The sequence below is a fragment of the Leptodactylus fuscus genome, chromosome 4 (assembly GCF_031893055.1).
Source record: "Leptodactylus fuscus isolate aLepFus1 chromosome 4, aLepFus1.hap2, whole genome shotgun sequence".
Taxonomy (NCBI): Eukaryota; Metazoa; Chordata; class Amphibia; order Anura; family Leptodactylidae; genus Leptodactylus; species Leptodactylus fuscus.
This window is the reverse complement of record NC_134268.1, coordinates 159,295,429-159,315,373: the sequence shown is the minus strand read 5'-3', so window position 1 is coordinate 159,315,373 and position 19,945 is coordinate 159,295,429. Positions and strand designations below refer to the sequence as shown.

The following is a 19,945-nucleotide window of genomic DNA, read 5'->3' as shown; positions in this document are numbered from 1 at the left end:
GCTTTTTTGGTCATATCTACTGGCACCGACAATGACAAGAGGCTATCATCACTAAGAATGTTAGAGAAAATCTTTAATCTCTACAAATTTTTTTATTATTTATATTAGCAAAAGTGTTAAACTTTTAATTGTCTACAAATGTAAGTATGTTCCCGAAAAACTCTAAAAAAATAATGTTATTGTGCAAAATTCTATGAACGAGTTAAACACTAAAGATACCATTTGTTAACAGTGCAGATGGAAAATCTTCAGTTATGTATTTTCTGAATGAACTGAAAACGGATTGGATTTCCTCTTTTGTTAAAAATCGATGCAGTTTGTTATTGCTTCTTTTTTCTTTTTCTCAGTAACATAGACTCAGTCTCAAAGGAACTGATGTATTAGATTTATTTGTTCTCGGACTCTTGACATTATGATATAGAGCGCTGTATGTCAACTTATTTATCTATTGATCTGTACAAAGCATGGCTGATCATTGAAAATCAATGTTAGTAAGAAGGATGCTTCAGTTTATCTGATGCTTTGGTGTAGATGGTTGTTGGTCAATGCGCTCATGACAAAACAAGGTATTATTTATCAGCGTGCAATATAAATTGCGGCAATGTCAATACAAAGGTCTCTAATAGCTCATGACTAGTACAGCTTCATTCAGTCGTGTAGTTGCAGGTTGGTTCAATTGTAAAATTACGTCTAATGTGTAAAACAGTTTTTCAAGGTAGACATATGTGTCTTTCTTTATCATTCCTCTTGGCTTGGCATGTCTAGATATCTGTGTCGATGGATAACTAACTTTTCAAGACAACATGATTTTGTGATAGAGTATCACAAAGTGATTTGCTGTATGTGTCATTATGTGTCCATCCAGTCGCTGTGTTGTGAATTGTAGCCTGTCAATGGACTTTCTGCTGTGTTGTGATACTGTATCGAATTGGTTTTATGAGAATTTGGAGTCTAATCACATTTTAGCTAGGTTAAGAATGGACAAGATTTTTGGCAGTGAAAGATTTATTATTCCTAGCACTTCTGGCAGTAGAAGTCATCCATAAAAAGGGTTTCTATTATACTTTATCATTGAACAACCGCTCTTCTGCTTCTTATGATCAAACATGTCCATGCATTTGATCGAAGTTAAACATATACAGTATATTACATATAAAATAACCCATATGTTTATGATGCACAAAAAGTTAATTTCTTTTGTAATTACTATAGAGAAGATTTAAAAAGAGTGTCTAAGTTTTAGAAAGTACTACATTAGAGTACACAGTCTTAAACTGTTTGAGGCCGGGGCCCCACGGGCCGGGAACACAGTGATTCGCAGCAGGAAAAATCACAGCATTTTACAGTACAGGCAAAGTGGATGGGATTCTAGCCAATCCTATGACCACTTTTCAGTAAAAACCACGGTGCAGTCTTGCCGCAATTTCTAAAACCGGCGCAGTTTTGGAAATTGCAGCGTGTCAATTATATCTACGGAAATGCAGAAATGCTGGCAATTTCCCCATAGATATAATTGTAACAGTAAGTCTGCAGAGGAAAACTCCACGAGCTTTCTGTTTAAAGAGGACCTTTCATCAGATCGGGCACAGGCAGTTTTATATACTGCTGGAAAGCTGACAGTGTGCTGAATTCAGCGCACTATCGGCTTTCCCAATCTGTGCCCCGGGTAAAGTGCTATCGGTCCCGGTACCGTAGCTCTTTAGTGTCAGAAGGGCGTTTCTGACACTTAGCCAGGGACGCCCTTCTGCCCAGCAGCGCCTATCGCGCTGTACAGTGTGAGCGGGGAGGAACGCCCCCTCCCTCTGCTCACAGTGCTCATCCATAGACGAGTATTATCAGGAGGGGAGGGGGCGTTCCTCCCCGCTCCACAGTACATCGCGATAGGCGCTGCTGGGCAGAAGGGCATCCCTGGCTAACTGTCAGAAACGCCCTTCTGACTGTGAAGCGCTACGGTACCGGGACCGATAGCGCTTTACCCGGGGCACAGATTGGGAAAGCCGACAGTGTGCTGAATTCAGCGCACTGTCAGCTTTCCAGCAGTATATAGAACTGCCTGTGCCCAATCTGATGAAAGGTCCTCTTTAAAGCACTGTGGGAAGAACCGTGATGCTTTCCCGCTGCGGTATTTCCCACAGCGCTACAGCATCCCGTGGGGCCTTAGCCTCAATATGCTTTACTCTGTTGACAGACTTCTTTAAGGCTAAAGTCCCACGTTGTGGAAACACAGCTTTGTTTGTTGCAGATTTTGTTGTGTTTTTTTGAGCCAATGCCAGGAGTGGATTGAGGAGAATGGAGAAGTATAAGAACTTCCTGTATAGTTCCCATCCCATTTGTACCCATGCTTGGCTTTGGCTCAAAAAAAAACGCAACAAAATCTACCGCAATAAAAGCTGCGTTGGGCCTCAGCCTAAGCCTTTAATGACCAGCTTCTCTTATGCTTTGCTGACTAAACCATTTTTTTTATTTTTTCCATCACATTTCAAGCCCTATAGCTTTTTCTATTTTTCCATCAATGTAATAGTATGAGGGCATGACTTTTTGCTGATAAGTGGTAGTGTTGACTGGCATTTTATTGGTGTAGATATACCTCACTGATTAACATATATTAACTCTCTCTGGTAAGGAATAAGTAAGGCTTGTTCTGTTTTTTTTTTGTGTGGTTAAGGAATAGAAGAAAAACAGCAGACTTGTTGTGTTATTAATTTTGCACCATTTATTGTGCGATTTAAAGGGGCTCTATCCTTGGGAAATGTCATTTTTAACTAAGCACATACTTGCATAGCCTTTAGAAAGGCTATTCCACACCAACCTTTTGTTTGTAAATCGCCTCAGTAGTTTCTGAATGAGACCATTTTTATTCATATACTAATTAGCCTCCAGCGAGCACTGGAAGTCTCAGTGAGCACCCCCGGCTATGTGTTGTGTGTGAGAACGGGGAGATGAGTCATCATCATCATCAGCCTGTGCTGTACACACAGCAGACAGTGCTCGCTGAGACTTCCGGGTGCACGCTGGAGGCTAATTAGCGTGTGAATAAAAATGGGCTCATTCAAAAACTACTGAGGGAATTAACATATATTCGATGCTTTTAACCCCTTGGTGTTCGGCCGCTTACATGGATACCTGTGGCGGGGAGGTGTTTGATCGAATACTACTCACTCATCTCTATTAATTACCTTTTGTTACTCACTCATCTCTATTAATTACCTTTTGTTAAATACATTTTGCCAGGGCTTAATTTTTTGTGGAAAAACTTGATGTTTTTGTTATTGTCACTTTGGGGAAGCTAAACATTTTTGATCACTTTTTGTAACACTTTTTTTGTTAGCCCAGTGTAAAAAAAAACAGCAATTCTGGCATTATTTTTTAGATTTTGTTTTTTACGCTTTTCAGCATGTGAGGAAAATAATATTACAGTTCTCTTGTTCAGGTCCTTACAAATGTAGCAATTCCTAATATGTGTGTTATGTTTTTATTTTTCATCTTGTTATTTAGTAAACATTTTGGGATAGGAGAATCAGTGTGTTGTGTGTGTTTATTTTACTATGTGTTTTTTTAACTTTATTTGTTTTATGCAATTTTTTGTCCACAGTTTTTGTGATCTTCTGATCGTTTTTATATAATACATTGCTGTACCAATGTAGTGCAATGCATTATAGTACCTGCCATTTTCTGAAAGTTATTCTATTAGGCCCTGCCATTGGCTGCCTTGTAATGGCATCATAACCCTGCCAGTGCCTCCAGGAAGGAGTTTTCTCCCTCCAAAACCCGTTAGATGCCACTATTGCTATTGAGCGGTATGCCAGTCCCATGAGGGACTGGGGGGTGTCCATTTGTGAGTACACATCCGCATCATTCCACCGCAACTAACATAGTACTTCAATTATGGCGGAATAAGGCACCCAAGAGTGACCCACATGGAGAGTCTATACCTCCCTACACTAGTGGGATTGGGCTTCTCATTGTGGTAAGCAATCATGATAAAAGAAATAGATGTGAGTTTTATATCTTGCATTTAGCGCAGAGACTTTCATATAAAGCAGATCTATATTATGTTCTCTTTCCGAAACAAATAGTCAGTGGCAGTTAAGTTATTTTTTGCAGATGCTAATGGCTTTTATTGTACATTTACCTCAAATAAAATATGTATGATCTCTAGAATTAGCAGAAGCGTTTAGTGTTTCTCCAGGTAAGGAGAGGATGGAAGATTCTATGTGATATACAGATTCATTTAATTGCTTTCAGGATAAAGAAAAACATGGGGAGGAAACTGGATCTTTCTGGTCTGACTGAAGAAGAAGCTGAACATGTCCTTCAGGTTGTCCAGCGAGATTTCAGCCTCAGGAAGAAAGAAGAAGAAAGGCTAAGGTAGGTCATATTTTTCTGCTTTAGAACACGTCATGAATGATGCGTGTACGGTACTATATTTTAATATGTAAAATCTCAGAAGACAGTTGTTTCATCTCCTGCTGTCCCTATGGATCTTATATGCTCGGCAATCATTATTCTGACACTAACCGGGCAAATGCATTGCAGCAACAATGTCACTTTATATTGTGTCATTTATGACAAGTTTACAAGATACATCACAATATTGTTTTTCATTAACAGTTCATTGTTTTACTTAAGGCCCCTTGTCACTTTAGAAATTTCATTGCAAGAAAATATCAGATCGCTAGTGTTGAAAGTTACACTGCCTTGGATTATCTCATGCCCTTATCCTTTATATGGCGGTATTAAAATCATAAAAATTCTTGTTATGTTATAGAAATTGATTCCTCTAATATTAATATCCTGCATGTCATGTAGTAGCATTGGGGGGAATGCATTGAGACTGGTGTTGTATACGCCAGACTTAATCAAGATCCTGTTTGATACAAGATGTACCTGAATTATTAAGAGAATTGAAATCTACACCAGTCAGGAACTGGTGTAGATTTGAAGAATAACTCCAGCTTTCTGGCTGAGGGCTCCCACCTTGACCCACCTAAGTCTCCACCCTTCATGAAAAGTGGCCAACGGGATACAGAAGGAACAGTGTGGCACATTTTTGCCGCAAAAAAGGACTATGATCTATGGTCAAAGGAGTATCACATTCATAGCCATCTAACACCAGAAAACTGACATAGATGGATTAGCAAAATCCCCTTAGGCCGGGGCCCACGTTGCAAAAAAACACCGCTTATTACAGTACTGGCAAAGTGAATGATTTTCTGGCTAATCCCATCTACACTTTGCAGAAAAAAATCTGCAGTGGAAATGCTCCAATTTCAAAAACCATTACATTTTTTGTCAATCGCAGCATGTGAATTATGCGTACTGAAACGCTGGTGCTCTCCATATAGGTATAATAGAGGCAATCTGCGGACTGTCTATGAAAAGTGCTGCGGAAAAGTCTTAGCCTTATTGAGCTTTTGTTTATGTCTATATTTACTACACTTTATCTATATTTCTAGGGTCCTTTGAAAACTTAAATTGCATGTGACCACAGTCTTGGAGGACACTGGTTTCATGCACAAAAATAGTTATAATGGTACAGGTGCAAACTGCTTCTGAGAAGTTGCAAGTGGTGTTGCTGCACTTTTGCAAAACAGGAATTAACTGTGTGGTTTTTTACAGGTAAAACACATGTATTTTAGATGTTTTAATGGTAAAAATCCCATGACCTGTTGCAAATTTTGCTGCATTTTTTAGGCAAATTTAGGAGTGGACTAAGGCAGGGTCAAAAAAGACAGTGTTTTACAGTCCCTGCAAAATTCTAGAGAATCCCATCCATACATAGCAGAGATGGCACATGTCCAAAACAATTGTGGTTTTGGAAATTGCAGCATGTCAATTATACTTATAGAAATGCTGGCGGTTCCCCTATAGGTATAATGGAGCAGAAAGTCTGCAGAGGAAACATTTGCGAACTTTCTGTGAAAAGCGCTGCAGGAAAAACTGTCATGCGTTGCTGCCGTGTTTTTTCCCGCAGCGCCTTTTTGCTGTGGCCCGCTACGTAGGGCCTTAGTCTATAAAGGAATTGGAAATATAAAAAAAAGTATGTGTCCTTCCTACTGAATCAACTTCTGGCTTTAATTTAAAAAAAAAAAAAAAACCAGGGGAAAAAATCTTGCATATACCGTCAGTCTTTTTTATTCCTGTAATGAAGAGACCATCTGTTATGTATTTCCAGTCCTGTATTTTTCTTTTGTGTATTTCACCTTGTTCATATTAACCCTTCTGGACAGTATTTCTGCTTTGTAAGCAAGCCCTGTCTGTTGTATCAAAGCCATTTTGTTGTTCTGTGCCTAGCTCCACTTGCATACCTGTGCTAACCTCATTATACAAACAGGTGGGCATCCTGGAATTTTGTATTGAAAAACCTGTAAATACACAAATCCCAGTCAAATTTCAAAGGGAATATGGTTTTCTGATAATCTTTCCCTAGGAGGACATGCCACAGTTGCACCTTTAAATTTCTCAGGTGCACAGGGGGAACCAAATGCTCTAAGTCCAAACTCGATAGGGTTGGGAGCAGGGGAAAGATCGAGTCACTGAACTTATTACCCAAAGGGAATTAGGGTGTCATTCCTGGTGTCTACACAATGGGGATATCGCCACGAACCCCATCATACCTCTCACCTGACTCTACGGTCATCTGGCGGGGACTTATGACAATACATGGTTATTTGATATCAAGGATGGTGGGTTGGACTTCCCCCAATGACATCACTCAGAGAGGAACCTGGGAGGAGAGTTCGTGGCCTGGAATCCATGTGGGCACACTGAGACTCGTTTTTGTATTGTTTCTTTTCTATATTTCATTCCCATTTAATTTTATGTATTGTACTGTGCTTTTATCTGTATCTGCTTGTCATCCACAGATATGCATTTCTGTTTATTTTGGTGGCTAATACTGACCAAATTGGGTTAATAAATATCTAAAATTTATAAAGCTTGCTTTGTATTATCCTATGAGTCCAGCACTCATGGGGCATGAGTAAGTAAGTAGTAAGGGTGATTGCAAGCATACCAAGTGGTTTGGTAAGGCGACATCTTTCACAATTCTTTATAGAAATTTCTGAATAAATTGACAACTGGGTTATACTATTGTGTCTCTACACAATCAGTATCAGTGTCAGCACTGATTTGAGTGTGTACGATCACACATCCCGAATTGGTAACATTTTTTAGTAGGAATAACAGAAGAATGGCACTATAGAGTATTATAAGAAAGGTTCCGGAATTGTGATAATATGGGGATACAGTTGTTCTCAAAAACAGAAATGTCAGGGGAGCAGACAGATCCTTTTTGATAGGTAGTACACTTAAAGAGCATCTGCCACTAAGTATAACTAGATAAAGAACATACATCATTTGATTCTCCTTTTGCTCCTGAACAATTTGGTATTTTTCTTTTAAAAATGTGTCCATCTGTTTCAAAGATACAGCTCTTGTAAAGTTATATGTACTAGCTCTGATTCCCCTTGTGGGTGGGAACCTGTTATTTTCTTGCAGGAAACAAGAGTCTACCTCCCACTTGGGGAATCAGAGCTATAATCTTCCATGGTCCATATCCTTTCAATAGGTGGATGGATTTTTTTTTTTTTTTTTTACAGAAAAATACCAAATTGTTCATGAACACAGGCAGAAGCAAATGATGTATGGCATTTAGTATTTTCTACTTGGTGATACATCCTATTTAAAAGGGGCTTATCTGAAAATGTTCTAAATGTTGCTGACATTACACAAACTGTTCTTCAGAAGTGACCCCACACACCCATAGACCTTCCTGTTCTTTCAGATTTATATGTAGGCACGCTAAGATTTTTTTTTAAAAGATTAAACTATGTAACAAATTATTATTTTTGTTTTGTTCTTGTTTTAATAACATTATTTTCTGATTATTTAGATCTGAAAGGAATATTCAATGCTAATTTCAACTCATAAACTTTGCTTTTGTTACCTGGACATCGATATTTTAAAATCATATACCGTATTTTAATTAACAGGCATATCATATGTCTAGATGTTGCTGAAATATTCTGGACTATTCTGAAAATTTCTAACATCTACATCATTCTAGCCATGTCTAGACATCGGTAGAATATTCTAGACATCTGCCTGTTTACTATCTAAGCATGTCTGCTGGACAGTAATACTTATTGTAATTGCAGTTATAGTGTGATAGTGGATAGCGATATAGTGTGATAGTGGATAGCGATATAGTGTGAGAGCAAGTGCAGCATCTGAATAGGACTGAGAAATATTGTGTGTAGTTACATGTAGAGATGGCATCAAGAGGCTGTAAGCATTCTGCTGATTCGTTTTGCTACATATGTGGCAAATTCATCAAGACGCGAGCCAAGAAGTATTCAATGAGAACATTGGTCAGGATGGGTGAAGCTTATATGGTATACTTCGGAGTACAGGTTGCGGACCAGAACAAACCTTGGGCACCTCACTAAACTTGTGAAAACTGCAAAAGAACACTTGAGGGATGGGTCCGAGAGGAAAGAAGAGCCATGAAGTTTGCTATTCCAAGAATTTGTCAAGAGCCTACCGACCACTCAACCAACTGCTACTTTTGCATGGTTGATCCCTCCAAACGTCAAAGTGGTAAGAATGCCCTTGATATCTCATGAAGTGGCAAGAATGCTCTGGATATCCTGATATCCCATCATCAGTTGCTCCAGTACCACACTGCACTGAGCTCCCCATACCTACACCTCCTGAAAGAAGTCAGCCATCATCAGGAGAAAGTGGCACATCAGATTTTGAACAAGAAGATGTAACTGATCCAGTCTATAATGTCAATAGGGGAGAAACGGAGAGATACTACCCCAATCAAAAGGATCTCAACGACTTAATACGAGATATGGGACTTACAAAGTCTAATGCTGAGCTATTGACATCTAGACTGAAGCAGTGGAACCTTCTGGACGAAAGTGTTCAAGTTGCGGACCAGCGGAAACGGCATCGAGCATTTGCTAGTTTCTTCAGCAATCACAACGCCACTGGTTTATTCCATGCAATTGGTATTGTCTTTAACCCACAAGAGTGGCGACTTTTTATAGATGGCTCATCTAGAAGTTTAAAGGCTGTGCTGCTACATAACAAGAACAAGTATCCGTCTATTCCTTTGGCTCACTCCGTACACTTAAAGGAGTACTACAACAACGTCAAGACTTTGTTGGAGATGCTGAAATATGCTACTCATCATTGGGATATTATTGGAGATTTTAAGATGGTAGCGTTTCTTATGGGTTCACAGGGTGGTAACACAAAATATCCTTGCTACCTTTGCCTTTGGGACAGCAGGGACAAGAATGCGCATTACCACCAGAGGGACTGGCCACAACAAGTTCTCTTTAGGAAAGAGCAATGTAAAATGAGAGCTTATATGTAAAATGGAAGTTTAATATCTCGACTCTTACAGTACTTTATAATGACATTATTTTTCTATGACATTTTGTTGTTGTATTTGAAGCTAGACAGCTGAATATAGTCATTATTTTTGCTAATATCAGACATTTTTAGTTTTCGATGCCCTGGTCATGAAAACAAAGTTGATTAACAATAATTAGTATTTTCTGTATGCACTGTTAGGAAATCACATTTAATTTACAAGGATAAAAACTCTGTTACATAGTGTTATATGAGAATATATTGCGCCATTCTGTTCTGCATGCCATATTACGTATCTATCTATTCTATATCTGTTGCATATCTATAAGGTTAAAGAAGATACCACTGGGAATTTTTGATGCAAATTGGATTTATTCAAACAAAAGTAATGATCACACAATATGATGTGTATGTGTGTGAACGTTTTCGGTTTAGAACAAGCCTTCCTCAGACTCAATGAAAGTAGTAGTATCGGCACAAGAGAGTTAATCCAGATTCTAGGATCCTAATACTCATCCCGACTGGAGGGAATGCCACCTAGGACTGGAGTAATGTAGTCTGGTCAGCCAAGTCCAATATGTTCTCCAGCCAGGTGGGGAGGCCGGAGTCCGCCTGTGTAGAGGTCAGGTCTGTGCTTGCCAGGGTCTGTACCACGTGGATAGCGTACTGGCAGCTCTCTTGTGCCGATTCTACTACTTTCATTGAGTCTGAGGAAGGCTTGTTCTAAGCCGACAACGTTCACACACATATACATATTGCGTGATCATTACTTTTGTTTGAATAAATCCAATTTGCATCAAAAATTCCCAGTGGGATCTTCTTTAACCTTACGGACACGGATTGGGACCCTATTCCACTGAAGTATTACCCAGTGTGCAGTCACACCTTTGTACATGTTGCATATCTATTTTTCTCTGCTGGGGAAATCTGTTAAGGGGTCTCAAGGGCATAACACACATACAGACCAGTTTATTTGGACCATTTCTTTAGGTTCTTAAAGGGACTTTATCATTGCCAAAACTTGTTTTGAGATACTGATATGCCTGAATAGCCTTTAAAATAGATGTTCAGGTGCTGCCACTAGTTTTTCAAAAGACCCCTCCACCCGTTTTTCCCCAGGGGCAGCAAGCACCCCCCTGTGTCATACCTCTTTCATGCCCCATCCATTGCTTGTACTCCATTATGCCCTCCTCCTCACTTGCTCTAACCACCTCCATCCTCCATCCAGTCTTGCTCTTGCGCTTTCAAATCCCAGCCATGCACATTAACGCTCCATTCTGAGCACTACTGCGCATGCCCGAGTGCCATTTTCTTGTAGCTCACTATAGAACAGCATACTGAGCAGTATGCTGAGTTCTATAGGTAGCTACAAGAAAATGGCGCTAGGGCTCAGAATGGAGCATTACTGCGCATGCCCAGGATTTGAAAGCGCAGGAGCGAGACTAGATGGAGGATGGAGGCAGTTACAGCAAGTGAGGAGGAGGGCATAATGGAGCACAAGCAACGGAGGGGGTGTGAAAGAGGTATGACGCATGGGGATGCCTGCTGGCCTTGGGGAATGCCAGGATGCTTGGTGAGCATCATTGGCATATCGGTTTTACTGATATTTAAGAAAAATGGGGAGGGTCTTTTGAAAAATTAGTGGCAGCACCTGAATAACCTTTTTAAGGGCTATTCAGGCATATCAGTATCTGAAAACATGTTTTGGCAATGATAGGGCCCCTTTAAATTTTAGGTATAACTAAAGCCAGTTTTCTAGTGCAATTTATAGTAAATCTGTTTTGCAAAAGTGGCCTTTGTGGTGCAAAAAGTTGCAAAACCCCCAGTGTGTGCCCAAAATTGGGAGTTTTTTCATGCCTTGTATGTCAGAAAACGGGCATATTTCAGAGCATTCAGACCAAGACAGTAATAAATCTAATGTCCCTTTCTCCAGAGACTTGTGAAAGTGTGTCTAGTAAGGTGAAAACATCAGTTTCTTTTTTCAAGCTTATTTGTTCCAAAAATAAACGTGGGACACTATTTCTGTGGGCAGAAGGACCCTGCAGCAGTAAACACAAACATAAAGCCTGCATAAGATTATAATATATATCTATCATTACTAATGATTTCTAAAAACAAGACATTTTCATATTGGAGACTTTTTCTGCCGTGTGAGACTCGAGGGCATAGTTTGATATTTGTGACTTTTTGATGTGTGTCATCAGTTCAGTTTCATGTTATCTTTTGTTTTTCATTGAACTTTCACTTCACGGCTATGATTCCTACTTCTTCATAGCCTACATAAAAACTAGTTTTGACAATAATGCAAGTTGACATTGCAGTAATGGATGTAAACACAATATCGCTTCTAAACAAGACTGTATGAAATGAATTGGGATAACAGGAGCTTCATCATTAAAATAAACTAAAATACAAATTGGTCATCCCATTTGTACAATACAGGCTTAAATATGAATATTTCAATTGGGATTGTTATGGTAAAATGTTATGTGATGACAACTTAGTATTTTGCAGTTTGGGTAGAGTTAGTTAACAGTCTTCCATGATAATGCAACACAATGGTAATGTAGCACTGGGGTCCAGAGTCTTACAAGAGTAACATCTGCACAGAGTTTGTAAGTTCTTCATACTGTATCTTTCTGTCTGTATTTGAACCCTACAAATTGTACAACGCTGCGGAATATGTTGGTGCTATATAAATAATTTTTTTTTAATTATTATTATTATTGTTATTATAATACTGGTATTGGCAGCATCCTGGTACTCCAGTTTCTGAAAACCATACTGAGGTATGACCTCTTTTCTAGTATACGTGTGTATATGCGGTACATGTGGTTTTAAGTACAGCACTGTGGGATAAACCGGAACAAGATCCAACATTGATAAAAACTTTGAGGCTTTATTGCATTCCTTAGAATCCTATTTAAATACACAGGGCAGTAGAACACTTGTTTACGCGCAGCTGTTCTTACACATTTCAGATTTTTTCTTTAAGGGAGTTGTCCAAGAATTATTTTTTCTGGTCTACCCGTAGGATAAGCCATAAATATCTATTTTTTGGGATGGTGAATCACCTACTACACGGGTCAGCTGTATGGGTCCACTTCCAATTCCTGGAATATATACAACACAGAATCAGATAGAAGCAGTTGGCTGCAGTCCCTGGACATCACATTAGTTACAGTTTAACGTTACCTCGGTATAAATAAATATACATATATATATATTGTGGGGAATCGCTCAGGTAGATGCTTGTAGCAGTGCAGGAAACAGGGACACAGACACTGGATTGCACACAAGTTCAGGCTTTATTCACATGTAACGCATACACTGCTTTTGCAAAGCCACAGGATAAACAAAACAAAACCTTTCTCGGCTGAGGAACTAACTTAAACGTAAGGAAACTTTTCCCTGACTATACAGGAGACTGGCTACCAGTCTCCCACCTTGGCAACAAAAACGGGTGGCACAGTACCTGCTTTGGAGGTCCGGTCTGGACAGTTCAACTCTGTCAGTGTGGTGCCACACTCCTAGTCCTACACACAGACTATATCAGGTCTGATTAGTCAGCTGACCTCCCTGGTGTGAGTTTTTATCAAACATACCTGTCTTCCCAGACCACACCCTTCGCTCTCTCAATATATATATATATATATATATATATATATATATATATATATATATATATATATGTCCCATTAGGAAACTAGATCATGGCATGTTCATCTTAGTAAGGTACTGCAGTGCCTGTCTGTCAGTACAAAGCTTACAGGGGATAATCTGCTGTGCTGATCTGCTCCGTTTACATCTGGAGACAGACTAAGGGGGTGTGAATTAAGCCCCACCGTCTCCTTGTTAAGAATCCTACTGCAGACTGGGCACAGCATAGAGGTTCCTGCTCCAACTAGATACAGGGTAGTAAGGAGATGGAGGCGGACACAGCTGGAATCTGGGGACATAGAGAAATTATATCTGTATATGTCTCTCAGTTTTATTTGTAACATGAAACAAAAAGGGGAAAAGAAGGATAAATGGAGAAAATGTTGCCATATATTTTTGTATGTTGTGCAGTTAGTGGTTGCCATACATGCACCCATCTCTAGCACCCACAAGGGTCAGTTGTTTTACGGGGAAGCCAATCTACCCATCAGTATATTTTTGGCATGTGGAGGAAACTGGAAAACCCAGAGGAAACCTATGCAAATGTGGGTAGAACATATAAACTCCATGTAGACGTTTCCCTAGGTCAGATTTGAATTCGGGATTCCAGCACTGCAAGGCAATGATGCTAACCACTGATCCACTGTGCTAAAATATCGGAAACTGTAAATGGGGCTTGTAGGAATCCATGCACAGGAAGAAGCAACCCCAATTAGATATATATGGAGTAGTAGCAGAAATTTCTGCAGTGATTCTGCTGTGTATGAGTAAAACGCTTTCTTTCCCGATAGAGTAAATTATAAAATGATAACGTTAAATTACAACGTTTGCAATATCTAGAAAACCTTGAGAAAATGATTTGATGTGTACTGTGAAAAGATGAGAGAGACTTGTGTGGAGGCTTGCATCGATTATTGCGCTCCATGGGTTGGGGGATGCTGAGAGAAATCTGACAACATCATATGTCCATGAGTCACAAACTGTAGAGGAGACCATGAAACAGCTTTTGTTTTTGTAACCTTCTATCTAAACAGATAATTAGTCTACCATTTTCCAGCAATTCAGTTACTGCCATCCCGTCTGCAGTATGAGTCTCCGAACAAATGCAAGACCAGCCAGAAGCTTTCATTGCTCGAAAATTATTTGTTTTGATGAAAAACTGACTGGCCATCGATATCCAAGAGCAATAGTCGCTTTATTTTCTGAAGAGTGAATAAATGGCTCAATTTCTAGTAGTGTTAGGTATTGTGTTCAAACCACTGGCATTTTAGTTTAATAAATCTGTAAACACACTTTATGTCGGAGACACAGTGAGCGTTAAGTATTTAGGTTGGCGTAAGATCCCACTGAAGAACTGCTGGAACTGTTTTGCTACCTGTCATGTGGAAATATATCAGTTAATCCTTCTGTCTGAAAGAAATTCCTAGAGCCCCGTAGCAAAACTCAGAAAGGACCCCACTGTAAGCTATTAGGAATCTCCTGTGAATGTATTAATGGGAACCTGTTACATGAAAAATGTAGCCTGCAGGCAGCGTGTTATAGAGAGGGAGGAACTGAGTAGATTGATTTACAGGTCTGTGTGAAAAGATTCAGTATTGCCTGTCATTTATCCATTGAGATTGTTGTGCTTTCTGTGCAGAGAAGCCAAGGACGCAGTCCTATCAGTAATTGACAGCCTCTACGACTTTACATAGAAATAGATTTCATTCACTGATGGGATCGCCTCCTTGACTTCTCAGCATAGAAAGAGCAGAATTTCAATGGATACATTATGCTAAATATTTTTCCACAAAATTATGTCAGTCTGTTCATCCTGATCCATGACATGCTGCCTACAGCATTTTCCATGGGATGGATGCCCTTTAAGTCCTGTAACCATTTCCCACCACCATGCTGCCTTTTCACGTCCTGATTAAGAAGCCGATTCCTTATTAAAGCATGAAAACACGTTGGAGAAGCCTCCTGCTCTATAACTCCTCTCTCCTTCTCTCACTGCCCTCTGCTAGTAAAGACACAGCGGCAGATAGTGAGAGAGGAGATTCTGACAATCTGACCACAGCATCTAAGGGGTTTTTGTATATACAGCTCCACCAATTGGCCTCCCATAGCCAATTTGTACTGGTCTGTCTCCTGGTAGCGCCTCCAGGAGTTGGCAGATGCTTTAGTCCAGGTATGGGAGGAGATCCCTCAGGAGACCATCCGCAACCTCATCAGGATCATGAAAAAAGGTAGACTGTGACTTACGACTATGAAAAAGTTAAAGATGATATTCCGAGGTGCCAAACCCTGCCTCAGGACTGCAGAGGACAATCAGCCATGGGAGAAGTATCATCAGGAACATGCCCAGGCATTGTAGGGAGGTCATACAGGCATGTGGAGGCCACACACACTACTCAGCCTCATTTTGACATGTTTTAAGGACATTATATCAAAGTTGGATCACCCTGTAGTGTGTTTTTCCACTTTAATTTTGGGGGGACTTCAAATCCAGGCCTCCATTGGTTAATAAATTTGATTTCCATTGATGATTTTTGTGTGATTTTGTTGTCATCACATTCAACTTTGTACAGAACAAAGTATTCAATGAGAATATTTCATTCAATCAGATCTAGGATGTTTTATTTGAGTGTTCCCTTTATTTTTTTGAGCAGTGTATTAAAATATGTAGTTTAGAGGTGAATTGACAGAGACATAAACTTAAAAGGTATATTTTAACCCATATTAGACTACTGTGATTTTGACAGGTGCATTTCCCAGAATTTGTGCTAATGTACTATACACTTAGACTGCAACATGCAATACTAACTAGTAATTCAGTAATGCAATTTAGATAGATAGATAGATAGATAGATAGGAGATAGATAGATAGATAGATAGATAGATAGATAGATAGATAGGAGATAGATACGGTAGATAGATAGATAGATAGATATGATTGATAGATAGATAGATAGATAGATAGATAGATAGATAGATAGATAGATAGATAGATAGATAGATTAAAAAAAAATAGATATGCGTATACATTATAGATATTATAAAGATTTGTAAATTATATGATATGAAGCAAAGGGTGCTCAATGAATCCCTTTCACCTTTCCATAGGGTGGTCATGGAGGATTCTGGAAAGTCCAGTGGCCAGTGTGATTTTACAGTCAATATCTTCATTTAATTTACATTTACAGTCCGCAGCTCTTTTCTTCAAATGCAACCCAATTAGATATATTCACATAAAGAAATACAATTAGATATCCCTGCATAAGGAAAATGTCCAGAGAAAAATTGACAGCAGACTTTCAGTAAGAAATTAACTCAGCTATGGAGGGAGTTTGCGAAGTAGCATCTACAGTAAACCAAGATGGTCAGATTATGCATTGTGCTCATTAAAATGATTTATCAATGTTTTCATCGATAACATTCATACGCACTAAAAACCTGTATGTGCTAATACCCAGAAATCCTAAAATCAATACTCTGCAGACTCCTGTGCTGCCAAATTAATTACATAATCCTAGCACAATTCCGAGCTATGTCAGCTTGTGGAGGAGGGCTAAAAGGATTAGAGAAGGCTGGAAATCATACACTTGCTCTACAGCTTTCTTCCCTTCAAGGATACAGCCAAGAAAATTACCCATTTTTTATTTAAATTTCTCTATTCCGCCATGCGCTACTTATATTTATTTTATTATTTCATTTTAATGAAAGTTTATTGTGCATCTGTCATGAAGTGCACTTTATGCTGGGATATTTGTAAAATTTTCATAAAGAGTTACTAGAGTTAATGGACACTATGAACACCCACTATACTACTTCTCGAACCAATTGAATTTTTCAGCGGCGCAGTGCATTGTGAGGGGAAGCCTTTCAGCGGCTCTAGGTGAATAAGCATCGTTCTGGCCACTTTCACTGATGCTGAGAGCCCTTGACTGGGTTTCCTTTTAGCTGCGCCAACCATTTCACAAACGACAGCATAATGAACTGAAATACTAATGTAATTTTTTTATGAAAACTAAGGGGACAGATTCACTTTACATCCCAGGCCCCCTGTAGGCAGCATTAGATGCCTTACATTTATTTTATTTATGCCACAATTGTGTTTTACCAGCATATTTTGCCTCTTTCCCTTGCTCTCTGCTGTTTTGTGTAAAAGCTCTTTTCCCATGTTTGCCAAATTGTCTGACTCTTGCTCTTCCTATTGCAATGTTAAAAACAGAACCGCATCTGCCATGAGGCGAGATGAGCCTTTTGCCTCAGGTGGCAGATTGCAGTTTCCCAAAGGGGGTGGCGCAAGTGGTGCTTTCACTGTACATGGCTGCTGTTAGATTTGCAGCAGAGCTAGGAATGTAAGCTATGTTCTGTCTCCTGCTGCACAAGCCTGATTATCTTCCACCACATGATCCTCTTCAGTTGGCGACAAAGGCAGAGCAGATGCAAATTTACGCTACGCTACACTCCTGCTCTGCCTCTGTCACATATTCATCATGTGCTAAAAAGACGTCATCAGTGACGTGTGTGTATGACGTGGTGTATGATGTGGGAAAAGAACATCAGCCACAAGGAGGAAGGCACAGAGTGCTGACACTGCAAGGTGGGCCAAAACAGGTAACTGGAGGTGAGTATAATTTTTATTTATTTTTTTTTGTCACCTACCCTGGGATTCCATTCCTGTTCTATCCGAACGAGTTCGGACTAAACCAAGCCAGAGTTTTGCTTAAATCGAACACAGGATGAAAAAAAATCTTCTTGGGTTCTCCTATTTTTAATGGTGCGGTTTTTTTAAACCGTTATATTATATATATATATTTATATTTTTATTTTATATTTTTTTCATCACTGGACTTGTACTGGCCCAAAGAATACAGTTAACAGGTCATTTCTGCTGCAATTGAATGCTGTAAAAATGACCTAACTGTAACAGAGTGAGAGAGCAAGTGAGTATGTGGTTATTGCTGCCTTTGGCAACTGCCTACCTGTATATTTCACTTTTGATTTTTATTGGGAGTGGGGGCGCTATTTCGGTTTTTGCCTCAGGCAGCAGAATACCCAGAATCATCTCTGGTTATAGGTATGCTATATTCTCAGCAAATCTTGACCTTGTCATTTGCCTTTCCTCCTTTATAGTATGAAGTAATGAACACACACACAGATACTACAGTCACATTCCCCTGTTCACTTTTTACAGTGGCGGACACAGACTATAGGGGTCCCCTGTGCAGAAACGGTATATGGGCCCTTTGTTATTCCATATATTATCATTAAACACAATCTTTTTATCTCTATAACAATGTATTACTAATTAGTAGCCATGAAATTCAATAGCTCATGCATTAATATACTATTTAATAGACAGTAGGATGCTGCATTAGGGTCCATGGTCCCCATTATTTAGTTTGAACCTATGCTCTACACAATTGTAGCAGTGGTATGTCTATCTCTACTCTTTCTTATAGTATCTCCTGTCTTATAGCACATCGATTTTTAGGGGACTGAAGACTGAACATACAAAGACCCTGTCAGCAGACAAAGGGGATATTTCAGGCTGTTGTAAGGTCAGGATGAAGCCATTTTCCTTTACTAATACACAATATATTTACATTTCTTTAAAGCAGTTTGGGCAAAAAATAATTTGAGCCCTTTCGCTTCTGTAGCTGGCATGTACATACACTAATAGCAAGCTGAAGAATAATGTTCACTAGCAAATCCATCACGACTTGGTCTCCAGCCCTCTTTCTCTTCTATTCTAAATAATCTTGTAAGCTGATTTTTGACTGAATGAAAGTTTTACAACTTTTAGCTTTAATTTGGTCATAAATCAGCTTAAAAGATCATTCATGAGAGGAAAAAGACAGTCGGGCAGATTTTACTAGTCAGTCGCATTCTTCTCTTTAATAAAAAACTGAAGCAAAAATTATTTTAACACAAAGTATATTAAATGATGTGATCTAAAGGTGTATAACAATATTAAATTATATGATATACACTCACCTTCTTATACACAATCTAATAATAATAGCATTTCCAACTTTCTTGCAAATTCAACTGGAAAAAGCACATAGTTATGGGATCATTCTAGGACAGTAAGTTTTCATGATTGCCTAGTTTTGCCCATATTTTTTGTGCATCTCAAGTTAAAGGCTATACAGACAATTCTGATAGTGTTCGATATTTTGACACCTTCAAGCAATTTACTTGCTCAGTTCCATCAACTCCTATTGTCCTCAGTTATAGTGGCTCTCCTTAAGTGCTATGCTAAGTTTCCCAAACTCATATTGAGATTTCGAGATCTCTGTCACAAGATATCTTTTCTGTATGTGTATATGTGGAGGTCGTACAGTAGTTATAAATTGCAACCTGTCAAGGGTTTTGCATGTCATGATATTGTTGTAAATTGTTTTCATGAGAGTCCTTAAAAAACTTGTGCTAAGGTACGGGTAGATATATCTGTTTATATTGATTCCCATTTAAGTGAATGTCCAACAAAAAGATTAATATTGATAGTTATACTAGTACCCATAGCGAAATATTATTATTAATTGTAGAGCAGCATTAATTCCATTATTTATATGTATGTATACATAGTTCAAATACAGTACAATAACAAGTTAAGGCTAGGTTAACACTAGCGTTGCTTCTCTGCTCAGGGGTTCCATTCTCCATTCCGCTTTAAAATGTGGAGAGAAAAGTCCTGCGAGCAGGACTTCTCTGTCTCTGTATTGTTCCGCCCTTTTCTGGAAGTCTGTGGGATCTGCAGGTTTCCGAGGGTATATGCTTTTTTAAGTGGATTAGGTTTCCAAGCAGAACCCCTGTCCCAGGTGGAAACCCAAACCCTGGTGTGACCTAGCATAATAAACTTGAAACTAAAAAGGAACGTGCCCACAAGGACTTAGAAATTACA

At 39.1% G+C, this 19,945-nt stretch overlaps 1 protein-coding gene across 2 annotated transcripts in view; it reads left to right on the top strand.

Moving 5' to 3' along the window:
- MYRIP (myosin VIIA and Rab interacting protein) overlaps window positions 1-19,945 on the top strand; it is a 346,219-nt gene that overhangs the window by 61,950 nt on the left and 264,324 nt on the right. For both annotated transcript variants that reach the window (XM_075271252.1, XM_075271253.1), the window contains exon 2: window positions 4,246-4,368. In XM_075271252.1, the coding sequence (XP_075127353.1) occupies window positions 4,259-4,368 (110 nt within the window). In that variant the 5' untranslated portion in view covers window positions 4,246-4,258. The remainder of the gene's footprint in view (window positions 1-4,245; window positions 4,369-19,945) is intronic.